Genomic DNA, 22,365 nt, shown 5'->3' with positions numbered 1-22,365 from the left:
AACACTGGGTTTTTATTGTTGCCGAGCTGTCTGCTTAAAGTCCTTTTACTGTTGCTTCAATGGTTTAAATAGAGTTTTGTTTATTTTTACTTTGGGCAATTTCTGGGATTTTTTTATGACCCTGCACTGTTAGGGGGAAGATTGATTGACAAGCCAAAGTCAGGTGGCTCCTCCCCAGAAGAATCCAAGGATTCAGTAGTAGTTTTGGGTTTCGAGTTAGAAGCTGTCCTGGTTGTCAAGTGGCAGGCAGGCTTTCTCTCTCCTCTCCTTGGTCTTGTAAATTCTGCCGGCTAGCTGGAAGCAAGTCTCCTGGCCTTCCTGGAATGAAAGTTGTTTTGAAGATGGTTTGCTAGTTAGTAACTAGAGTCTCTCTCTCTCTCTCCCCCCTGATAACTTCAAGCTTGTCTGTGTGTGTATCAAGAGAATTGCAGCATCCATCAAAGGACTCAGTTCCAGCATCATGTAAGCATTTGTATTTTCTGTGCTAAACCAGTAGCAAATGTTTTATTTATGGGTTTTTTTAGTTGGAACGGTATTTAGCTGCTAAGTTTATGCAATGTCATGGTTGAGTTTTCTCTGGTTTGTAATGGGTAAAAGGTATTGCAAATTTTCTTTCTATACATGTTAACCGTATTCTTAAATAAACTTTGTTTGATAAAATCTCTCTAGTGGGTCATTTGAATCATACTTGAAGTGCAAAATCTCATGTTTACCCTTGCCAAATTCAAATTGCAAAATTTATGATCCAGATGGGCTTCATAAAATGCTCTGGAGTTTCTGACCTGCGCAGTGCTGTCACGGTGGACAGTATGTCACGCACACTTGGAGCCCATGCCAGGCAGAATGAGACTGTCTGGAACCAGTCTGTCACCACACCTGACTTCTCCAACAGTCAGGTCTCACAAGAGATAATTTCTCATTAGTATATTGGTAAATAATGTATCTTTGTCTTTGTTAGTAAAATTTCAGATAATGTGCTTCATGAAATTATTAGGAAAGAGGCCTGGGAATCATGTTGCCTTCACATAGAAGTCTACAAAGTTTATTTCAGAGTTTCAGACTTGGGTGGAGGGTGACAGGGTTGCCTCATCAGTACCAGCTAAGGTGCTGTTTCCATGCCATCACCCTGCCTCCTTGCTTTAGCAGAACAGAAAGTCCTCTGAACAAGACCTCCCTGCCTCCCATGAACATCCTCACATTGGTCTCTACCTCCTCACCATCGTGCTTCTAAGACCCTGGTGTAGCTTGCTTAAAGGTTGCCAGTGCCAAATATTTTTCTTAGGCTATTGACTTCATGACTGTTGACACAGTTGCACTACCATAAATGATCATTGAACAGTAAGTTGCTACAGAAACACCCTTCAAATTCCTTGGACAAACACCTACCTCCCCCAGTTCTGAAATGCGCCCTCCAGCAAACAGTGTCACACACAGCTGTCCCTTTGAACCCACTACAGCTCATTGGGACAGAAACTAAACTCAGTGGAACCTACTTTAGCCTTGGCAGATCTAAGAATCCAGGTGGCCTACAGTTCATTGACAATCTCCTCCTCCAGGCTGCTGAGCAAGGCAGGAAGTCCTCTTACTGAAGACTGATGGGAAGAGACTTTCTCATTGAATAAAATGAGGAAGTAGTGGAGGCAGTCAGCAGCTGTCCAGAAAACCTGGATCCATTACCAAAAGCAGATCAAAAAACCTCTTCACAGGATCAGGGTGACTGACAACATTAAGAACAGAAAAAATCGGAGCAGCAGTAGACCATTCAGCCCCATGATCCTACTTCAGTGGTCAATAATATCTGAGGCTGGAGGCACACTGGCACAAAAGGGTTTTAGGCATTGATAAGGTATATAGTCAACATCTTTTCTCAAAGGTAGCAGAGTCTAAAACTAGAAGGTATAGATAGGTTTAAGGTGAAAGGGGAGAAACACAAAAGGGTCCAGAGGGACAATTTTTTCCACACAGAAGGTGGTGTCTGGAATGAGCTGGTAGAAGCAGTAGTAGGGGCAGGTACAATTATGCCTTTTAAAAAAAGCATTTGACAGTTACATGGCTAAGATGGGTATGGAAGAACATGGGACAAATGTGGACAATTGGGATTAATTTAGTGGTTATAAACTGGGCAACATGGGCAATTTGGGCCAAAGGACCTGTTTTCATGCTAAAAGCCTCTATGACTCTATGCGAAGCAGCAGGTAGGTTCATTTAATAGATGTTCACATTATAGTGTTCAAAACCCAACTGCTGGCAATCTGCGGAGGCCCAGATCATGTCACAGAGCGATCACATGACTATCCTCCGAAAAGGACCATGCCACAACACAATAATTCCCCAAATGCATGACAAAAAAAATTATGACTGATTTAAGGTGGCCTTAACTCTTTAATTTTCCTACCTGTCCCTCATAACGTTGACTCTCTTGTCAATCAAAATTCCATCTAACACAGCTCTGAATATGTTCAATGACTCACCTTCCACTGCACTTTATGGACAAGTATTCCAAACACTCCAAACCCTCCAAGAGAAGACAGTCCTCCTCACTTCCACCTTATTTGATAGTGTGCCCTCTTGATCTAGATTGGCTATGAGGGGAAAAGTGTTTTCAGCATGGCACAGTCGGCCTGTGGAAAGGTTGCTGCTGAGTGGCAGAACGACACTGATCCTAGAAGCTGAAGCAAGCGGGCAAGGTGATGACATTGTGATTTCTATAGTCTGAATAATGAACCCATTCCATGCATTTCCACAGAAGAGGGCCCAGAATTTCAGAGAGAGGGCACAAATTGGTGGCAGTGTCCCCTAATTGTCATTCTAATAACCATGGAAGAACAGATGCTGCAGCTGGCTGGCTACCAGGAAGACTGCGCCATCACTGATGGTGAGGCTGGAGCACCCATGGAGGAACATGAGTCCCTGCAATAATGAGCCTAATGGGGATCAAGTGGAAATTACAAATGACAGTAACAAACAGGTGCCTAAGCTATAGGCTCTGTGGGCTTACATTGGAATGGTCAGTGCAGTGACAGGCAGCTATTATCTCCGGGTCATACCCCAATCTGAGGAGGAGGAAGAAATGGATGGAGGTTCTCAGAGGGTGCACCATCCCACTCTTACTCTACACTCTCCACCAGCTCAAATACTGTCACCTCAGAGGGCATGAGGCAAGTTACAGAATTAGGGTCATCACCTGGTTTAAGCACTGTACGAATATCAGAGCAGCAGTCTGCCCTCTGACCCTCAGAGGACTGTGGGAGACTTAACCAATGCTGACCCCCAGGCTGATGATGAAGCTCTAGAGCTGTGACAAAAGAGAAAGTGCCTGGGGCTCTGCAGAACCCCCTCCCCTACCCCCCACCCCACCCCACCCCAATCCCATATGTGACAGGATCTGGTAGAGATTCCAGAAAAAGTGATTGGCTGCACTGACTGCGGAATGTAGACCTTTGGTTCACTAGGTTGCTGGAGTTCAGAAGAAGCTTTCATTATCAGAATTTTGTAAGCCTCCCTGGCATTTACAGCTTGCAGCATTCCAAGTGGAAGGAGAAGCAATCAAGCAGGGCTGCTTCATCCCAGATGGTGTTGAGCTTCCTGACTGTTATTTGAGCTGCACTCAGCCAGGCAAGTGGAGAGTATTCCAATGCACATATGCCCTGTAAATGGTGGGCAGGCTTTGGGAAGTCAGGAGGTGAGATACTAACAGCAGGATTATTAGCCATTGTGCATAAAATGTTTGCAATTAAATTTTGAAGAAACTTATTTGGCTTTGCATTGGACCTTCTCAAATGGTGAACAAAGTTAACATCTCGCTTGCAATCCATTGCACATAGATTGGTGTTCACATGTGACATCAATGACGAAACCTAACGTCATCTAATTCCATTTTACAGTCCCTTCCTCTGCCATAAGTAAATTCCCAATCCAGCCAGAGCTTGAAGTTACACACTTTCCTAAAACAAACATGTCCAAGTCACCTTCTCATAAACCTAAATGTTCAAATCTTCCAGCATTTTCCATAGTCCGGTGATACACTGTTTAGCATTGCTGTCTCCCAGTGCCAGAGACCCGGCATCAATTCCGGCCTTGGGTGACTGTGTGGAGTTTGCACATTCTCCCCATGTTTGTGTGGGTTTCATCTGGGTGTTCCGGTTTCTTCCCACAGTCCAAAGATGTGTGGGTCAGGTGGATTGGTCATGCTAAATTACTCCTTAGTGTTCAAAGAGGTATAATTTAGGTGGATTAGCCACGGTAAATATGCAAAGTGTGGGATCACCTTTCGCAGAGTCGATGCAGACTCAATGGGCTGAAAGTCCTCCTTCAGCACTGCAGGGATTCTATGGTTTTATGGTTTTCTAATCTTGCTTCAATGTAGCTCGTGAAAAAAAAAATCCAGTACAATCATCAAGATGAAATGTTCAGCATTTATTGCATCAGGACATGGCGTGTGGATATTACCTGTCCAAGTTAGTACACGATTGGCAACACTAATGTTGTGGAATCTCATTTAATACAGAATTTTCCACACACCTGTTTTCTAAACTGTGGCTTACAATACAACAAATCATGTCCATGTTTAGAATGTTACAATTAAATTGTTCATTACTTTCACTTGATTCGATTACCAGCAGTTTTGAAAATTACCAATAAGCATAAGTTCTCAATTAATACAGCAAAATATCTTTAATTAATGTCAAACAATTTCCAGAGTTATTGGCTGGAATTTTCTGACCTTATCCACAGCTGTGATTTTCCAGGCCCGCTGCAGTGAATGGAGTTTTGGCTGAACACCAAATTTTCCATTCTCGTTGGCTGTGGGGGAAGGCCGAACGAGATCAGGGAATTCTGGCCATTCTCATCAACTAACAAGAAATGATACAAATGAGTCAATGTCAACTAAATTAAGTTGAATCAAATATCTGCAATGGAGGTTAAGAAGACAACGGTTCACATCAGTAATATTAATCCATTGTTGATATCGGTGACATTGGAGCATATGAGGTTCCAGTGAGTTCGTGTAACACATTCCAATACTTCTCCTGCCACAGTAACTGCTCTTCTGCTGCTATTTCAGGTCACTTTCCTCTTCCTCTTTCCAGCCAGCTGGAGCTAATGTATTGGCCATCATTCTGACAGTGAGTTTCACTCACTCTCTTGATCAATGTGTTGTCCATATAATGATGAGTGTCAGAGATGGCATCATTGCATGTCTGAAAGGTAGTGGCTGCTTTGGAGGATAGAGACACAAACCCCAATCAAAGAGTTTATGACAAATCAGAGCTTCATAGGGCATTGTTCCACAATGGAGTTGAAGTGATTATGTAACGTTGTTCAGCATTGGCTGGAGGTTATTGATTGTTACTGTGGTACAACTCACCCCCAGCCCAGATGAATCCTAATCCACCATCTGTAACATCTGCTTCTCTCCAATCAGTCACTGAGGATCAAGCGCCAATTTTGTTTGGTGGCAAACAGTACAGTAAATTTTGTGTTTACCTGGCATTTTACCAAGCCAAATTCTCTACTAACCAGAATTGCTGATGTCCCCTTCGTAGTTGTCACTTTACCAGCCAGAAGAAATTCGAAAGCTCTCCCATATATGTATATTACATTATTTTATATTTTAATTTTTGTTTGAAAGTACAGTTGAAGGTTTGAAGCAAAGAATAATGTTCTTTACTTTTGGAGCATTCACATATTCATTCGTGTTACAAGTATTTTGCTGTCTTCCAGTGGTAAAAGGACCCCCCATTATCTGGAATTTTTGCCTGACCAGCAAACCCATTTCTCGGGTATGCTGGAAGCAATGAAGAGTGATATTGGACTAGAAATGTTCATTTCTAGTCTCCACAGATGCTGCCAGGCCTGTTGAGTTCATTCAACATGTCTGTTTTTCAGATTTCCAACATTTGTAGTTTTTAGTGAAAATCTCAGCAATACTCAAAATACGTCATAAAAGGAATGTTCATAATTAACATACTTCCTCTCATTCCCATTCCCAGAGGTTTTCCTGTTCATGGTTCTCAGCTCTTCACCAAGTTAGGATGATGGACAGTCTGCATGAAGGACGGTCAGTGTGAGGGATCATCTGTGTGAGGGATGATAAGGATGATTCTATATCTGGGTGGTGTCCCTATGACAGGGAATCTGTGTTCTCACTGCTGACTACAGTCTGATGCTGGTGCCTCTTCTTTACTGTTCCATTCTTGGAATCTGCTGCTTCTTGGACAGAACAAGATTCATTGGACTGGTAGAGAATTAATCCCTTTTCAAACAGACACTGTTTGCTGCAGCAATGGTTCTAAAACTAGGACTGAGACAGATGTTCAGTGTAAGTGGATAATGGTTTAAAAACATTGGAAAATTGACTTCCTCTTAATAAATCTCTTTATTGTGTTCAGGGTGTGCCGGAAGAAAGACTGCATTGTTAACCTCATCACTGTTGGGAATAGAATTTGGCAATAAATGAGGCAGGAAAAAATAGCCAAATAATTTATCAAAAGGTGAACAAAACATATAATCCCAGTGCTTTTGACTCCACTATAGACCCAGGACCATCCATTTCAGTAATGATGCTGTTATGAATCAATCAGGGACATTGCAGAAAAGGGACTGGACATTGACAGTGATGGATTCAGTGCCAATGAAGAATACAAGCATTTCTAACACAAGCACAATGAGCTGAATGGCCACTCCTATGGTCTGATTCTATAATTCTTGGAACAAGGCAAATTTCCTGGTATTGTATTTAATGAAAGGAATTGTATGGATGGCGTGAATTTCTGATGTTGACTGGATTCCTTTAAAGTTCACAGGCGGGATTTTCCGGCCGCACTTGTCCCAAAACCAGAAAATCCCACTCGCGGTCAACGTACCTTCCTATGGTCTGCCCCTCATCCACTTCGATTCCTGTGGCAAGTGGAACGGGAAAATTTGCCTCCACAGCTTTTGGGTTCTCTCCTTAGATTACACCTAGACAAAATCTTTCACAAAACACTCCAGCATGGAAATAGTTTCTTAAAATGGGCCAGTAAAAGGGAATATGAATGTCCAGTGTTAGACCCCTTTAATATATCAGCTACGGCATTGATTCATTGAATTGATGTTTGCTTTGGATCATTTTCATCCGTCCCAAATGCAGCTTTCACCACTCTCCGTGCATTCTCTGTGAGATCATCCAGTGCTCCACTCAGCAACTTGTAGGTCATAAGCAACGATGATCCTGCTCCAAAGATGGATCCTACAACTGGAATGACGTCAAGTGCAAGCTCAACACCAGACACGACAACAGCAGTGACTCCCCATGCTAATCTGTTCATTATATCTGGAGTTATTTCACCCACCATGGGACCTTTCACCACAGCTTTCAGTTCTTCCACAGGTTTCCCTGCCTTATTGGCCAGTCTTCGAAGGGAGGCATCATCCAAACCCAGACATTTACGGAAATGTACGATTCCTCCAATCAGTATCCCAATATCACAACCAAGGGAGACTCCAGGAACTGGCACTGCTCCCAATATTCCAGAAAGTGATGCCAACATCCAAACTCGCTTCTTTAGCTCTTTCTTTTTCTTCTCCACAATTTCCAAGGTTAGGTTGGGAAGGGCCAAAATGTACACACTTCTCTTTGAATTGGGAAGATCATCTTCAAGAACTTTACTTAACAGGTCAAAATCATACAGATGCAGGTCAAAGTTTGAAATCAGGAAAACTTGGGGTGATGAGATCCCTGCCTCTTGCAAGCTCGTGATACAGTAACTCCTGATCTTTTCCAATTCTTCCTCTTCATTAAATTCCCTCCTTCCCCTTTTCATTGAATCAAGGTCACTATCAATTTTAGATCGAACGAAGTAGAAATTCTTCCCCAGCCGTTTAATCTCTTGAGTGAGTTTTACATCATTTTCTGTGAATCGACAGTGCGAGATAATGATGAAGAAATCGTATTTTTCAAATTTCATTTCCTTTAGGTATTTATTCGCTGGGAATTTCTTTGTTCCAATTCCTGGTAGATCCCATAAAATAACATTTGGCAAACTGGGATGCTTGTATCCGGTTGGTTCCATTGTGGTTTCTGTGTTACCAACCTCAGCAGCATCCTCATCATCGATTTGAAGTCCTCTCATCGCATTGATGAAGGAGGATTTCCCTGCGCCTGTTTCTCCTGTCACTGCAATGTTCAGCTCTGTGTTGTCCAGGTCATTAACTTTTTTCTGTATCAGCGGTGTTACCTTTTCCACCCCACCTGATTCAAAATTAGATTTCAGATTCTTCAGTTCATCCTCACTGAACAATGAAGTGTTTGAAGCTTCAGCACTTTGATCTCTGAAAGGAAACATTTTACATGATTTGCACCAATTGAAAATAACTCCTATTTACAACACATTGTCACATCTTCAGAACGTCCTTACACACCTCATTGAATCCTTTTGCAAAACAAGCACAATTGTCACGCAGCTTATTAAGACAGCTAATTTATGCACAGCAGATCCCAGAGTGAGCTATTAGATGAATGACCAGTTAAGTTGTCTTTGCGTGAAAGTTACCTTTCCCCTTTTTAATTATGGACCCTTTAAATACTGATCCCGAGATGCCCCAGCTAAGGGCAATCATCTCCTGTTTCTCCAGACAGCAGCAACTACAGACTCATCTCCCAGCCCAAATTCCTCTTCACCATCTGTGAAACACCTTAGCCTGCCCTCAGTCTGACTGAGGCCTCCCCAGTGGTGCCTCTTACTTACTGATTGTGAGGTTCAGATGCATTGATAGGACTTGTGCAATGAGGGTTGGTTGAAGTCCAGACTAAGGGCCCTGTTTCTTGAGGCTTCACCTCCTCTGCTGAAGGGCTGAAGGAGAGGTTAATGGAGGTACATGACCTGTAGAATTGCTCACGACATTCTCATTAATGTGCTGACATTGAGCAATGGCAATGTTTTGCAATAACAAGTTGTGATGTAACTAAAGGAACTGAAGAGATACAATATGAGCAGTTTCTTGACCAACCTGGAGCTGGCTCCTCCCATCCTGCTTCTCTTTCTCTCGCTGCTTCCCTTGTGTTAGCGTCCAGTGATTCCAGAGTTTCCTCCCCAAAAAGGGCGAGAGGGCAGAGTCTTGTGGCTGCTCCCCCTGATGTCACTTCTTTAACTTTGGTTATGTTGGGTTTTCTCCTTTGAGAGGAAAGTAGAGAGTGACTATGAGTGGCAGAACTTTATTTACCATCAGATAAAGGACAAGACTGGTGTGAGGAATCATCTTTAATCAGGCTGTGAACGGGAGTAAACTGCAAAATTCCTAATGAAGGTTTTTCCATCTTCGCGAATTCAGAGTGTGAGGGAAGGAATATGGTAACAAAAATATTGAAATGTTTATGTTCTCATTACTGAATTGAAGCACTTCAAGTGTGCATCTTGATCTCTGGAGAAAATTCTGAGTATCATTGCACTTTCTTGCTATGACAATTTGCTATGACAGAAATTAATTTTCTAACACAGTCCATTATAAAGTCAGTCAGGTATTTCCTCTTCCTCTGGGAGTAACACAGCTCAACAGAAGGTGCCCCAATAGCAAGGGTGAATTTGGTTTGAATTTCAGGGAGCAGACTTCCAATTTGTAAAGATGCATCAGTGCAGATCACTTCTCCAGTTCCTACTGGAACATTACTCGGTCCTTCCTCAGACTGAGTTTTCTCCATACTGCTTTCAACCACGACAATATCACTGGTGTGCAGATTTTGGGTAGACTGCCTCACTGGTTCTCCATGTGACTCCCTTCTTCTCAAATGATCGAGATACTTCTTCAGTCTTTTATCTTGAACTTATATTTCATATGATACTGGGCCTGTCCTGGCCATGACAACACCTGGGCCCAACTCTGACCAGTCCCAAAATTTTCTATTTGTATTAGATTATCAGCTTTGGGTGTTTTCTCAGACTTTGTTGAATCATGATATTTCTTTCACACACTCTGTTTAGCCTCCACCCTCCCCGCTAAATTTGGAAACACCAGAATTGGTTTGAGTACACCTATCCATCACCAACTCAGCAAGATTTGGACAAAGGAGAGCCAGTGGACGTGATTTCTTTGGATTTCCAGAAAGCCTTTGACAAGGTGTGTTACAGAAGGCTGCTAAATAAGCTAAGGGCCAATGTGTTAGAGTCAACTGGCATGGATAAAAGATTGGCTGACAGACAGAAAGCAACGAGTGGGGATAAGGAAGCCCTTTTCAGGATGGCAACCAGTGACTAGTGGTGCTCTACAGGGGTCAGTGTTGGGACCACAACTTTTCACTATGCACATTAATGAGCTGGAAGATGGAACTGATACAAAAATATGTAGAGGGACTGGTAGTGTTGAGGAAGTGGGAGGCTGCAGAATAAATTGAACAGGCTGGGAGAGTGGGCAAAGAAGTGGCAGATGGAATACAATGTGGGAAAGTATGAGGTTATGCACTTTGGTATGAAGAATAGAGGTGTAGACTATTTTCTAAATGGGGAAAGGCTTTGGAAATCTGAAGCACAGAAGGACTTGGGAATCCTGGTTCAGGACTCTCTTAAGGTTAACATGTAGAGTCAGTTGGCAGTTAGGAAGGCAAATTCAATGCGAGCATTCATTTCTGGAGGTCTAGAGAACAAGAGTGGAGATGCACGGCATCGTGGGGGTGAAGCGGAGCAGGGTTTGAAATGCGTATACTTTAATGCGAGGAGTATTCGCAATAAAGTGGATGAACTTGCAGCGTGGATGAGTATCTGGGGCTTTGATGTTGTGGCCATTTCAGAGACATGGATAGAGCAGGGTCAGGAATGGTTGTTGCAGGTTCCAGGGTTCAAATGCTTCAGTCAAAGTAGAGAAGGAGGTAGAAGGGGGGGAGGGGTAGCATTATTAGTCAAGGATTGTATTACGGTGTCAGAGAGGAAGTTTGATGAGGACTTGTCTGTTGAGGTAGTATGGGCTGAGATTAGAAATAGGAGAGGAGAGGTCACCCTGTTGGGAGTCTTTTATAGACCTCCTAAAAGTTCTAGAGAGGTTGAGGAAAGGATTGCTGAGACGATCCTGGATAGGAGTGAAAGTAATAGCGTAATTGTTATGGGGGACTTTAACTTTACTAATATTGGTTGGAATAGCTATAGCTCTAGCTCATTAGAGGGGTCAGTTTTTGTACAAAGCATGCAGGAAGGTTTTTTGACTCAGTATGTAGATAGGCCAACTAGAGGTGAGGCTATATTGGATTTGGTGCTGGGAAATGAGCCAGACCAGGTGCTAGACTTGGAAGTTGGTGTGCATTTTGGTGATAGTTACCACAATTCGGTTACGTTCACCTTAGTGATGGAAAGGGATAGGCATGAACCTCGGGTCAGTAGTTTTAGCTGGGGGAAGGGTAATTATGAGGCTATTAGGAGTGAATTAGGAAGCATAGGTTGGACTAGGAGACTACAGGGTCTCGGAACGTCCGAAATGTGGAGTTTTTTCAAGAAGCAGCTACTGCGCGTCCTTGATATGTATGTCCCTGTCAGGCAAGGAGGAATTGGTCGAGCTAGGGAACCGTGGTGCACTAGGAAAGTTGATTCGCTGGTTAAAAAGAAAAAGGAGGCTTATGTCCGGATGAGACTTGAGGGCTCAGGTAGTGCACTAGAAAGCTTTAGATTGGCTAGGAGGGAGTTAAAGAGTGAGTTAAGAAGGGCTAAAAGAGGACATGAGAAGACTTTGGCTGATAGGATTAAGGAGAATCCTAAGGCGTTCTATAGATATGTTAAGAACAGAAGGTTGGTTAGGGCAAGATTAGGGCCAGTTAGAAACAGCAGTGGGAATTTATGTGTGGAACCAGAAGAGATTGGAGAGGGATTGAACCAATATTTCTCTTCGGTGTTCACGCAGGGGGACATAAATGTAGCTGTGGAGAACACTGGGTTACAGGGTTGTAAACTGGACAGTATTGCAGTTGATAAGGAGGATGTGCTAGATATTCTTGAGGGTTTGAAAATAGATAAGTCCCCTGGGCCGGACGGGATTTACCCTAGGATTCTCTGGGAGGCAAGAGAGGCGATTGCAGAGCCTCTGGCTCTGATCTTCAGGTCGTCGTTGGTCACTGGTATAGTGCCAGAAGATTGGAGGATAGCGAATGTTGTCCCATTGTTTAAGAAGGGGAACAGAGACTTCCCCAGGAATTAAAGACCGGTGAGTCTTACTTCTGTTGTGGGCAAGGTTTTAGAAAAAATTATTAGGGACAGGATTTATAGTTATTTGGAGAGTAATGAATTGATTGGAGATAGTCAGCATGGTTTTGTGGAGGGTAGGTCGTGCCTTACTAACCTTATTGAGTTTTTTGAGAAAGTGACCAAAGAGGTGGATGGGGATAAGGCAGTTGACGTGGTATATATGGACTTTAGTAAGGCATTTGATAAGGTTCACCATGGAAGGCTTCTGCAGAAAATGCAGATGTATGGGATTGAGGGTGATTTAGGAAATTGGATCAGGAATTGGCTGGCGGATAGGAGACAGAGGGTGGTGGTTGATGGTAAGTATTCGTCATGGAGTTCAGTTACGAGTGGTGTGCCTCAGGGATCTGTTTTGGGGCCACTGCTGTTTGTAATTTTTATAAATGATCTGGATGAGGGTATAGTTGGGTGGATTAGTAAATTTGCTGATGACACCAAAGTCGGAGGTGTGGTAGATAGTGAGGAAGGGTGTCATAGTTTACAGGGAGACTTGGACAAGTTGCAGAGCTGGGCCGAGAGGTGGCGGATGGAGTTTAATGCGGAAAAGTGTGAGGTAATTCACTTTGGCAGGAATAATGGATGTGTAGAGTATAGGGCTAACGGTAGGACTCTGAATAGTGTGGATGAACAGAGGGATCTAGGAGTATGTGTACATAGATCCCTGAAAGTTGGGAATCAAGTAGATAGGGTTGTTAGGAAGGCATACGGTGTCTTGTCATTTATTGGTAGGGGGATTGAATTTAGGAGCCGCGGTGTCATGTTGCAACTGTACAAAGCTTTGGTGCGGCCGCACTTGGAGTATTGTGTGCAGTTCTGGTCCCCACATTACAGGAAGGATGTGGAGGCTTTGGAGAGGGTGCAGAGGAGGTTTACCAGGATGTTGCCTGGTATGGAGGGGAGGTCCTATGAGGAGAGACTGAGGGATTTGAGGTTGTTTTCGTTAGAAAGAAGGCGGCTACGAGGGGACTTTATTGAAACATATAAGATGATTAGAGGTTTAGATAGGGTGGACAGTGATAGCCTTTTTCCTCGGATGGAGAAAGCGAGCACGAGGGGGCATAGCTTTAAATTAAGGGGTGGTAGTGATAGGACGGATGTCAGGGGTAGGTTCTTTACCCAGAGGGTGGTGAGGGATTGGAATGCCCTGCCTGCTGCAGTTGTAAATGCGCCTAGTTTGGGGGCGTTTAAGAGATCCATGGATAGGTTTATGGATGGAAAGGGTTTGGTTTAGGTTAGAGGGTCATTGCTTTTTAACTGGTCGGTGCAACATTGTGGGCCGAAGGGCCTGTTCTGCGCTGTAATGTTCTATGTTCTATGTTCTATGTTCTATGTACTGCTGAGGCTGTATAAGGCTCTGGTAAGACCCTAATTGGAATATTATAAGCAGTTTTGGGCCCCATATCTAAATAAGGATGTGCTAGCCTTGGAGGGGGTCCAGGGTGTGTGGGGGGTTGGGGGGGCTGCTGGTTCACAAGAATGAAGGCTTTGTCATATGGGGAGGAGTTGAGGAGCCTGGATCTATACTCAGTGGAGTTTAGAAGGATGAGGGGAGATCTAATTGATATTTACACAATACTGAGAGGCCTAGATAGAGTGGGCATGGAGAGGATATTCCCACTAGTGGGAGAGACTAGAACTTGAGGGCACAACTTCAGAGTGAAGGGATACACCTTAAAAATTGAGATGAGGAGAGATTTCTTCAGTCAGAGGATGGTGAGTCTGTGGAAATCATTGCCACATAGGGCTGTGGAGGCCAGGTCATTTAATGACTTTAAGTCAGACATATATAGGTTCTTGATCAATAAGGGGATCAAGATTATGAGAAGAAGGCAAGAGAATGGGGATGAAAATCATATCAGCCATTATTGAATGGCAGCTCAGACCCAATGGGCCAAATGGCATATTCTGCTCCTATATCTTATGGTCTTATGTGGGGCGTCATTCTATAGGTAATAAGAAAACTCATTAACTTGGTCTGTAGGAATGTAAGTGTTGTGTTTTCATGGCTGCTTTAAAAGTTTGCATTGCCCTCTCTGCCAATCCCTTTGAGGAATGTGGTATGGTGTAGTATGTATAGGCTTGATGTCAGTTGACCACATGAAATGCTGGAAATCTTAGCAGGTAAATGCTGTCCCATTGTCCAAAACCAACACCTCCAGCAAACCATGCATGGTGAAGGTTTGCCTTACCTTGTTAAGGTAAGTTAAGAAAGCCTACCAATGCCTCTACTTTCTCAGAAGACTATCACCAATTTTTACAGATGCACCATTGAAAGCATTCTTTCTGATATGTTATAGCTTGATATAGCTCCTGCTCTGCCCAAGATAACAAGGAACTATAAACCATCATACAAACCAGCCTCCCATCTATTGGCTCTGTTTACATTTCCTGTTATCTCAACAAAGCAGCCAGCATAATTAAGAACCCCACACACCCACACATTCTCTGTTCCACCTTCTTTCTTCAGAAAAAAGGATACAAAGTCAGAGGTCACGTACCAGCTGACTCAAGAACAGCTTCTTCCCTGCTGCTGTCAGACTTTTGAATGGACTTATCTTGCATTAAGTTAATCTTTCTCTACACTCTAGATATGACTGTAACACTACATCCTGCACTCTCTTGTTTCCTTCTCTATGAACGGTATGTTTTGTCTGTATAGAGCACAAGAACAATACTTTTCACTACGTGTTAATATGTGACAATAATAAATCAAATCAAATCAAAAATATATGCAGTTGCCTTCAACCACCTCCCATTGCTGGAAAGTATGCTGCCCCTGCCAGTGCCACATGAAATTATCCTTGCCTTGAATTTCCTTGACACAATACCCTGCATCATCACAACAAATCAAATACTGGGCTCAGAAGAATTCAATATTGTCCAAGGTTAAGCATATGGCTCTTCATGGCTGATGTTGACTAAACAACTAAAGCCTTTTCAAACAAGAAAGGATGAATTGATTCGTGAAGGCAGTGTCCTTCTGTGGGGAGTGAGGGTGGTCATCCCCATACCTAACTGAAAGTTATTATTGGAGGAACTACATAGCACCCACCCAGGGATGTCCAAGATGTAAATGTTGACTCACAGCTATGTATGGTGGCCCAGGTTAGATGCAGACATAGAAAGCATGGTTGAATACTGTGTCAATGCCAAGTACAACAAAGCTTACCATTTACAGCTCTAATGCACCCTTGTGAGTGGTCAGGTCAGCCGTGGGTGCGACTCCACATTGATTTTGAAGGCCCATTCGGCATGGGGGGATCAGGACAGGTTATTAGTGATCTGGACATCTAAAAACTTGAAGCCCTCGACCCTTTCTACTTTATCCCCATTGATGTAGACAAGAGCATGTTCTCCTTTACATTTCCTAAATTTGATGACATTCTCCGTTGTTTTGATAACATTAAGGGAGAGATTATTTTTGCCGCACCAGATTCTCTATCTCATTCCTGTACTCTGTCTCAGCTTTGCTTGAGATCCAACCTACTATGCCAGAAAACTTCAAAATCAAATTAGAGGGGAATTTAGCCGCACAGTCATAGGTGTATAAAGAGTAAGGAGCTGTGGTTGCCTATCCTTACTGATGGTTGTCTGTGAGTTAGGAAGTCCAGTCACAGAGGGAAGTGCTGAGGATCAGGGTATAGAGTTTGGAAATGAGTTCTGTGGGAATAATAGTATTGAAGGCTGAGCTGTAGTCAATAAATAGGAGTCTGACATAGGTATCTTTGTTATCTAGGTGTTCCAGGGTTGAGTGCAGGGCCAGGGAAATGGCGTCTGCTATGGACCTGTTGCAGCGGCATGCAAACTGCAGTGAATTTAGGTAGTCCAAGAGGCTGGAATTGATTTGTTTTTAACCTTTCAAAGCACTAGAGTGTCATTAGAGTGTCAGAACCACCGGCCGATAGTCATTAAGGCACGCTGCTTTGTTTTTCTTAGGTACCAAATGATGGCCTTCTTGAAGTAGATAGGAACCTCAGATTGTTGTAAGGAGAGGTTGAAGTTGTTGGTGAATCCTCCGCGCAGGATCTGAGTGCACATCGGGGTACCTCATCTGCTTTCTGTGGTTTGACCTTCAAGAAAACTGCTCTGACATTTGCAATGGTGAACCCAGATACAAGTTCATCCAGGGCTTCCAGGGTAGAGGGCACGCTCTCGCTGACCTCTTGCTCAAAATAGGCGCGAAATGCATTGAGCTCATCAGGGAGGGGTACGTTGGAGCCTGCAATTTTACATGCCTTCATCTTGTAGCCTATTAAGTCTTGCAAACCTTGCCACAGTCAGCAGAGGTCGTTGCGGCTAGCCTGGGACTCTAGCTTGGTCCGGTATTGTCTTTTGGCATCTTTGATGGATCTCCTTAGATTGTAACTGGCTTTCTTGTACATGTCAGGGTCCTCTGACTTGAACACCTCAGACCTGGACTTCAGCAAGCAGTGGATATCCCTGTTCATCCACTGTTTCCGATTGGGGAACATACAGATTTGCTTCTTTGGTACACAGTCCTCTACACACTTACTAATGAAGTCAGTTACTGTACTGACATACTCGTTCAGGCTGGTCACAGTGTTTTTAAATACTGACCAGTCCACTGACTCCAAGCAGCAGCATAGGACATCATTCAATTCCTCAGACCAATGTTGCATGACTTTCTTTGATGGATTCTCCCGCTTCAGTTTTTGCTTGTAAGCTGGGAGCAGGAGACCTTGTGGTATGTTTTAATATCTGTGTATCTGGTTTGTATATTCTTAAGTGGCCAACAATAAAGCCCAGTGTTGTATCCTTGTTGACAATATTGGAGGGATGGCTTTATCTTCTCTAAATAGGCCTAAGAAGGTTATCTGTAAATATACTGGTGGAATTTCTTTATCCCAGTTTTGATAAAAAAAATCAGGGTGTCCTGTTGGAAATGCGGCATTACCATTAATACAGGGGGAGGAAACTAATTAGGAACAGAAGAAAAGAAACAAAAAGTACAGATTTCCTCTTGTCATTATTCAACTTTCCTTTCGGTCTAAGATTTGCAAATAACCTTTTAATGAGATTTTAAAAATATTGTTTAGTGTGATGTGAGCATCACTAGAAAGGCAAGTCTTTGCTGTCATTATATTACTGTTTGATATGTTAGGAAATGAATACTTAGCGCATTCATAAAAAGTCATCTAGACTCAAAACGTTGGCTCTATTCTCTCTTCACAGGTACTGTCAGACCTTTTGAGTTTTTCCAGCTTTTTCTCTTTATGTTGCATTCATAATATTCCTCTGTATTTTCTCACAGGAAATCATTTTCAATGGATTTATGAATACTCATAAACTTGCGTTCATGTCTAAACAGTCATAGTGTTGGATTAAATACTCTTCACCCGATGGTGAGCTTGGAGGTGGGGAGGACATTTAATGTGGGGAGCATTGCGCCAGACCCCCAACACCTTTCCCCACAACATCAATTATGCCCGTGGTAGACATGCCTGAGTATACCTTCCTCGTCTCAAGTAGCAAGTTAAAGCCATTTCTGTTCTCTTTTATTCATTCACAGATGTGGGTATTGCTGACAAGGTCAGCATTTGTTGCCCATCTCTAATTACCTGAACTGAGAGATTTGTAAAGCTATTTTACAGGCAACAGAGTCAACTGCATTGCAGTAGATCTGGGGTCACATGTAGGCCAGACCAGGTAAGCTTGACAGATTTCCTTCCCTAAAGGGCATTAGTTAATGAGATGGATTTTTACAACAATTGATAGTTTCATGATCATCATTACTGAGACTAGCTTTATACAACAGTTTTATTAATTGAATTGAAATTCCACCAGCTGCTGTGGTGGGGTTTGAACCTGTGTCTCTTTTAGAACATTAGACTGGGGCTCTGAATTACTGATTCATCGACAAAGCCACTACACCACCATCTCTCCAGCAGCTTACTGACCTTCATTAGAATTAAGCAACATGCAGGCAGGACTATCACCACATAGGGAGCATGACATGCTCTTTGCTTCTAGTCTCAGGCTGATATGTTTATTCAAAGGCATGCAATGCTTGAATGACAGGCCAGACATCAGAAAGGGCAGTATCTTCTGAGCAACATCTCCCTGCTCTTGCTGCTGATCCCATACAACACTGTCTTCTACAACCCTCACCCTGTGAAACCCTTCCCACCTTCACTTACTTGTGGCCTCTATCCAAGTGTGATCTTTGGTTTCCAGTGGGTGTCGTTCCATCAGCTGCCATCATCTTTCCTGATCCCATGGAAGGCCCACCATTGGTCTGTTAATTGCCTGATTGGCATGTAGTATTCAAGCCCTCCTGAAGGGAGGGAACACAGGTCTCTCTCCAGCCAGCAGCTGACACCGCCCCTTGCCTCCATGAAATTGTCCCCACACAGAGTAACACCTCGTCTCTGCTACTTGCAGTCTATACACTGACTCATGGGTGAAGTAAAGGGAGCCCAATACAAACTCCTGCTCACTCACCCTGTCTGGAAAAATGATCACAGCCAATCATTGAGCTGCCCCTTCTTCTAGTTCTCACATCCAGCTGCCAATCAAAATCACCAACTCCAGACTGAACTGATTCTGTGATCTTAACCTGAAAACTCTGTCTGTTTGAAGATTCTGTCAGTCCAGCTCAGAACAACACATTGTACCAGTCACAGTCAATCAAACAATAATTTAATAATGTCCAAGTGAGAAAGTGAATCTTCAAAAACTATCTACGCATCACACCAAAATCTCTTAATGAGATTCAGTCGATATAAGCAGAATAATCTCTCTGTGATTGAAGATAAATTATAGATTTTCCCCATAGGGTGGAGTTTAATTGACATTCATCAAAGGCAGATGGTGGGCTGGAGAAGCAGTGTTGAGTCTGTCGATGGTAATGGTTGTTTCCATGCTGTATCATATGGCACTGAGACAAAAACATTTTTGGTCACAGGATTCACGCTGACTTGGTGATGGGCAACCTCTGATTCACCCACTTTACCATCACCCCAGTGCATTAATAATAGGGATGCTACATTTAAAGGTTTCCACAGCACTCACCAGCTACTTCTCGTTGGTCAATAGCAAATGGTGACTGCTGCCAAGTTTTCTGAGCCTCTCTCAAGAGATATAGGAGGAATCAGACAGGGGTAAATCAGAAGGAATCTAAGGTGGAGTCTATTTACAAAAATGCACAGAGTGGTAAATGAGGTCAGTGAGCTGCACATATTACCACATAGAACTATAATAATGGCTATGTAGAGGGTGGTGAATGATCAACAATTAATGAAACTATGATAGTGCTGACATAATTGGGGGCCATAACCAAAATCCATACAGTTTGAATTAAGGAACAACAGAGGAAATATGACACTATTGGATATACACTAGACATCACCAAGCAGTGGGAAAAAGCTGCAGGGAAAATACAGAAAGGTATGAAAACCACAGAGTAGTGATAATGGAGTTTCAATTACAGATATTCGGTGACAATGATCATAGAATCCCTACAGTGCGAAAGGAGGCCATTTGGCCCATCGAGACTGTGCTGAGAACAATTCCACCCAGGCCCCCCGTACCCCGCAATCCCACGCATTCATCCTGCTAATGACGCTAACACTAAGGGACAATTTAGCATGGGCAATCGACCTAGCCTTCACTTCTTTGGAGTGTGAGACGAAACTGGAGCACCTGGAGGAAACCCAAGCAGACATGGGGAGAACATGCAAATTCCATACAGACAGTCATCCGAGGCTGGAATTGAACTCCGATCCCTGATGCTGTGAGGCAGCAGTACAAACCACTGTGCCACGGTGCTGCCCATGATGTGCCCACATTGTACATATATTTTTTGAAGGAGGGAATAGAGCACCATGCTCCTGTTAGCCTTGAAGAGTTCCTCAGAACATTTGCTTCAACGCGCTAATAATCTGCTCCAGGACATTCCTTGTGGTAGCATTGCACTAGGTCTATTAACTTGCTGTTTTGATTGGTAGAGTAGAATCATCAGCTGTGGAGACAAGGCATATTTATTAAGAACATACAAAATAAGTGCAGGAATGGGCCGTCCACACCTTGAACTTGCTCAGCCATTCAATACGAATAAAGTTTTAAAGTTTACTTATTAGTACAAGTAGGCTTACATTGCAATGAAGTTACTGTGAAAATCCCCCAGATGATCATGGTTCATCTGCTATCTCAAACCACTTTCCCATCTCCTGCCCATATTCATAGTTTCACTGAGAGGTCAAAACTCTAACAATCCTAGTTTTAACTACACCTAATGAATTGGAATCCACAGGGCCGCGATTCTCCCAAAAGTTCTGAATTGGTGGGAAAACTGTTCTAAATCCTGACTGTTTTATCAGTTCAGCTTCTCACCCAAATCTCTGCACTCTGTGCACTGTAGAGGTCCCAGTCATGAATATAATTAAAAACCCAAGGGGACAGGGCACATTCGCGCCAGAGTCTGACGTTGTGGAATTCTGCACATGAGCAGTGGCCCCGATCTGTCAGACTCCCTGTTTGCTAACCAGCTCAATCGCTGGCCAGCCTGGGACCCCTGCCACTCCAGTCAACCTCTCTTCCCCACCCCACAGTCCAATCGCAGTCTCGCAACAATTCCCAGGCCAGCCCTGATATCCCTGTTCCAGGGCATAAGAACATAAGAACATAAGAAATAGGAGCAGGAGTAGGCTATCTAGCCCTTCGAGCTTGCCCCGCCATTCAAGAAGATCATGGCTGATCTGTCGTGGCTCAGTTCCATTTTCCCGCCCTCTCCCCATAACCCTTAATCCCCTCGCTTATCAAAAACCCATCAACCCGCATCTTAAAAATATTTAGCGAGGCAGCCTCCACCACTTCAACGGGCAGAGAATTCCAGAGATTCACCACCCTTTGAGTGAAGAAGTTCCCCCTCAACTCCGTTCTAAACCGCCCCCCCTTTATCTTGAGGCTGTGCCCCCTAGTCCTACTGTCCTTTCTGAGCGGGAAGAGTCTCTCCACCTCTATCCTACCCATCCCATTCATCATCTTATATGTCTCAATGAGATCTCCCCTCATTCTTCTAAACTCTAACGAGTACAAGCCTAGTTTATTCAGCCTCTCCTCATAGCTCAACCCCCTCAACTCCGGCATCAGCCTAGTAAACCTCCTCTGCACTCCCTCCAAGGCCAAAATATCCTTGCTTAAGTGCGGCGACCAAAACTGCACACAGTACTCCAGCTGCAGCCTCACCAGTGCCCTATACAGCTGCAGCAAGACCTCCCTACTTTTATATTCAATCCCCCTCGCTATGAAGGCCAGCATCCCATTAGCCTTCCTGACCACCTGCTGCACCTGCAGGCTGGGTTTTTGCGACTCATGCACAAGGACCACGAGGTCCCTCTGCACCGTCGCCTGCTGCAGTTTTTCGCCAAGTAAGTAATAGTCCTTCCTACCATTATTCCTACCAAAGTGGACCACCTCGCACTTGCCAACATTAAATTCCATTTCCCACCCCAACCCCTCCAAAACTAATCCCAGTACCTCATCTTTCCCTTATATTCCTGAAAACATTTTCCCTTCATGAAATGATCCAATCACCTTTTGAAAGACACGATTGCATTTGCCTCCACCTCAGGTAATGCATTTGAAACCCTAACCATTCGCTGTGTGAAAACTATTTTCCTAATGTCACCTCTGGTTCTTTTACCATTTATTTCCTGTCAGTATCTTGTAGTCCTCCATCTTTTCACCAATGGAAACCAAGTTTTGCCCTCTCTATTCTGTCTAGATAATTCATGATTTTGAACATCTCTGCATCAAATCTTCCTTTCTGTCCAACTTCTTCAATGTATCTACTCAACTGAAGTTTGCCCTTCCCCCCCACCCCGGAACAAATCTCTTTAATCCTTTCTGCACTCCTTTAATACCTTTGTATTATTTCTAAAATCCAGGGCCCAGAATTGATTTGATTTGATTTATTATTGTCACATGTATTAACATACAGTGAAAAGTATTGTTTCTTGTGTGCTATACAGACAAAGCATACAGTTCGTAGAGAAGGAGAGAGTGCAGAATGTAGTGTTACAGTCATAGTTAGGGTGGAGAGAAAAATCAACTTAATGCAAGGTAGGTCCATTCAAAAGTCTGATGGCAGCAGGGAAGAAGCTGTTCTTGAGTTGGTTGGTATGTGACCTCAGACTTGTGTACG

General features: G+C 43.4%; 1 protein-coding gene across 3 annotated transcripts; it reads right to left on the bottom strand.

Moving 5' to 3' along the window:
* Positions 1-4,436: 4,436 nt before the first annotated feature.
* On the bottom strand, positions 4,437-9,151 carry LOC145342104 (interferon-inducible GTPase 5-like). Of its 3 annotated transcripts, XR_013886510.1 has the most exons (4): positions 8,992-9,151; positions 8,730-8,834; positions 6,867-8,313; positions 4,437-4,853 (listed from the first exon to the last, which is right to left on the bottom strand). XR_013886510.1 is itself a non-coding variant. In XM_080187322.1 (3 exons), the coding sequence occupies exons 1-3, from the start codon at positions 9,009-9,011 to the stop codon at positions 7,083-7,085; spliced, it is 1,356 nt and encodes a 451-aa protein (XP_080043448.1). In that variant the 5' UTR covers positions 9,012-9,151; the 3' UTR covers positions 6,772-7,082. The 3 variants fall into 3 exon arrangements, 2 of the variants coding, with proteins under 2 accessions (XP_080043448.1, XP_080043449.1); XM_080187322.1 differs by lacking the exon at positions 4,437-4,853 and having other exon boundaries at positions 6,772-8,313; XM_080187323.1 differs by lacking the exons at positions 4,437-4,853; positions 8,730-8,834 and having other exon boundaries at positions 6,772-8,313.
* Positions 9,152-22,365: the final 13,214 nt, after the last annotated feature.

This window comes from Carcharhinus amblyrhynchos, chromosome 4 (assembly GCF_965287045.1).
Source record: "Carcharhinus amblyrhynchos chromosome 4, sCarAmb.v2.hapA, whole genome shotgun sequence".
Taxonomy (NCBI): domain Eukaryota; kingdom Metazoa; phylum Chordata; class Chondrichthyes; order Carcharhiniformes; family Carcharhinidae; genus Carcharhinus; species Carcharhinus amblyrhynchos.
The sequence above is the reverse complement of the archived record's forward strand: the minus strand, read 5'-3'. Positions and strand labels throughout refer to the sequence as shown.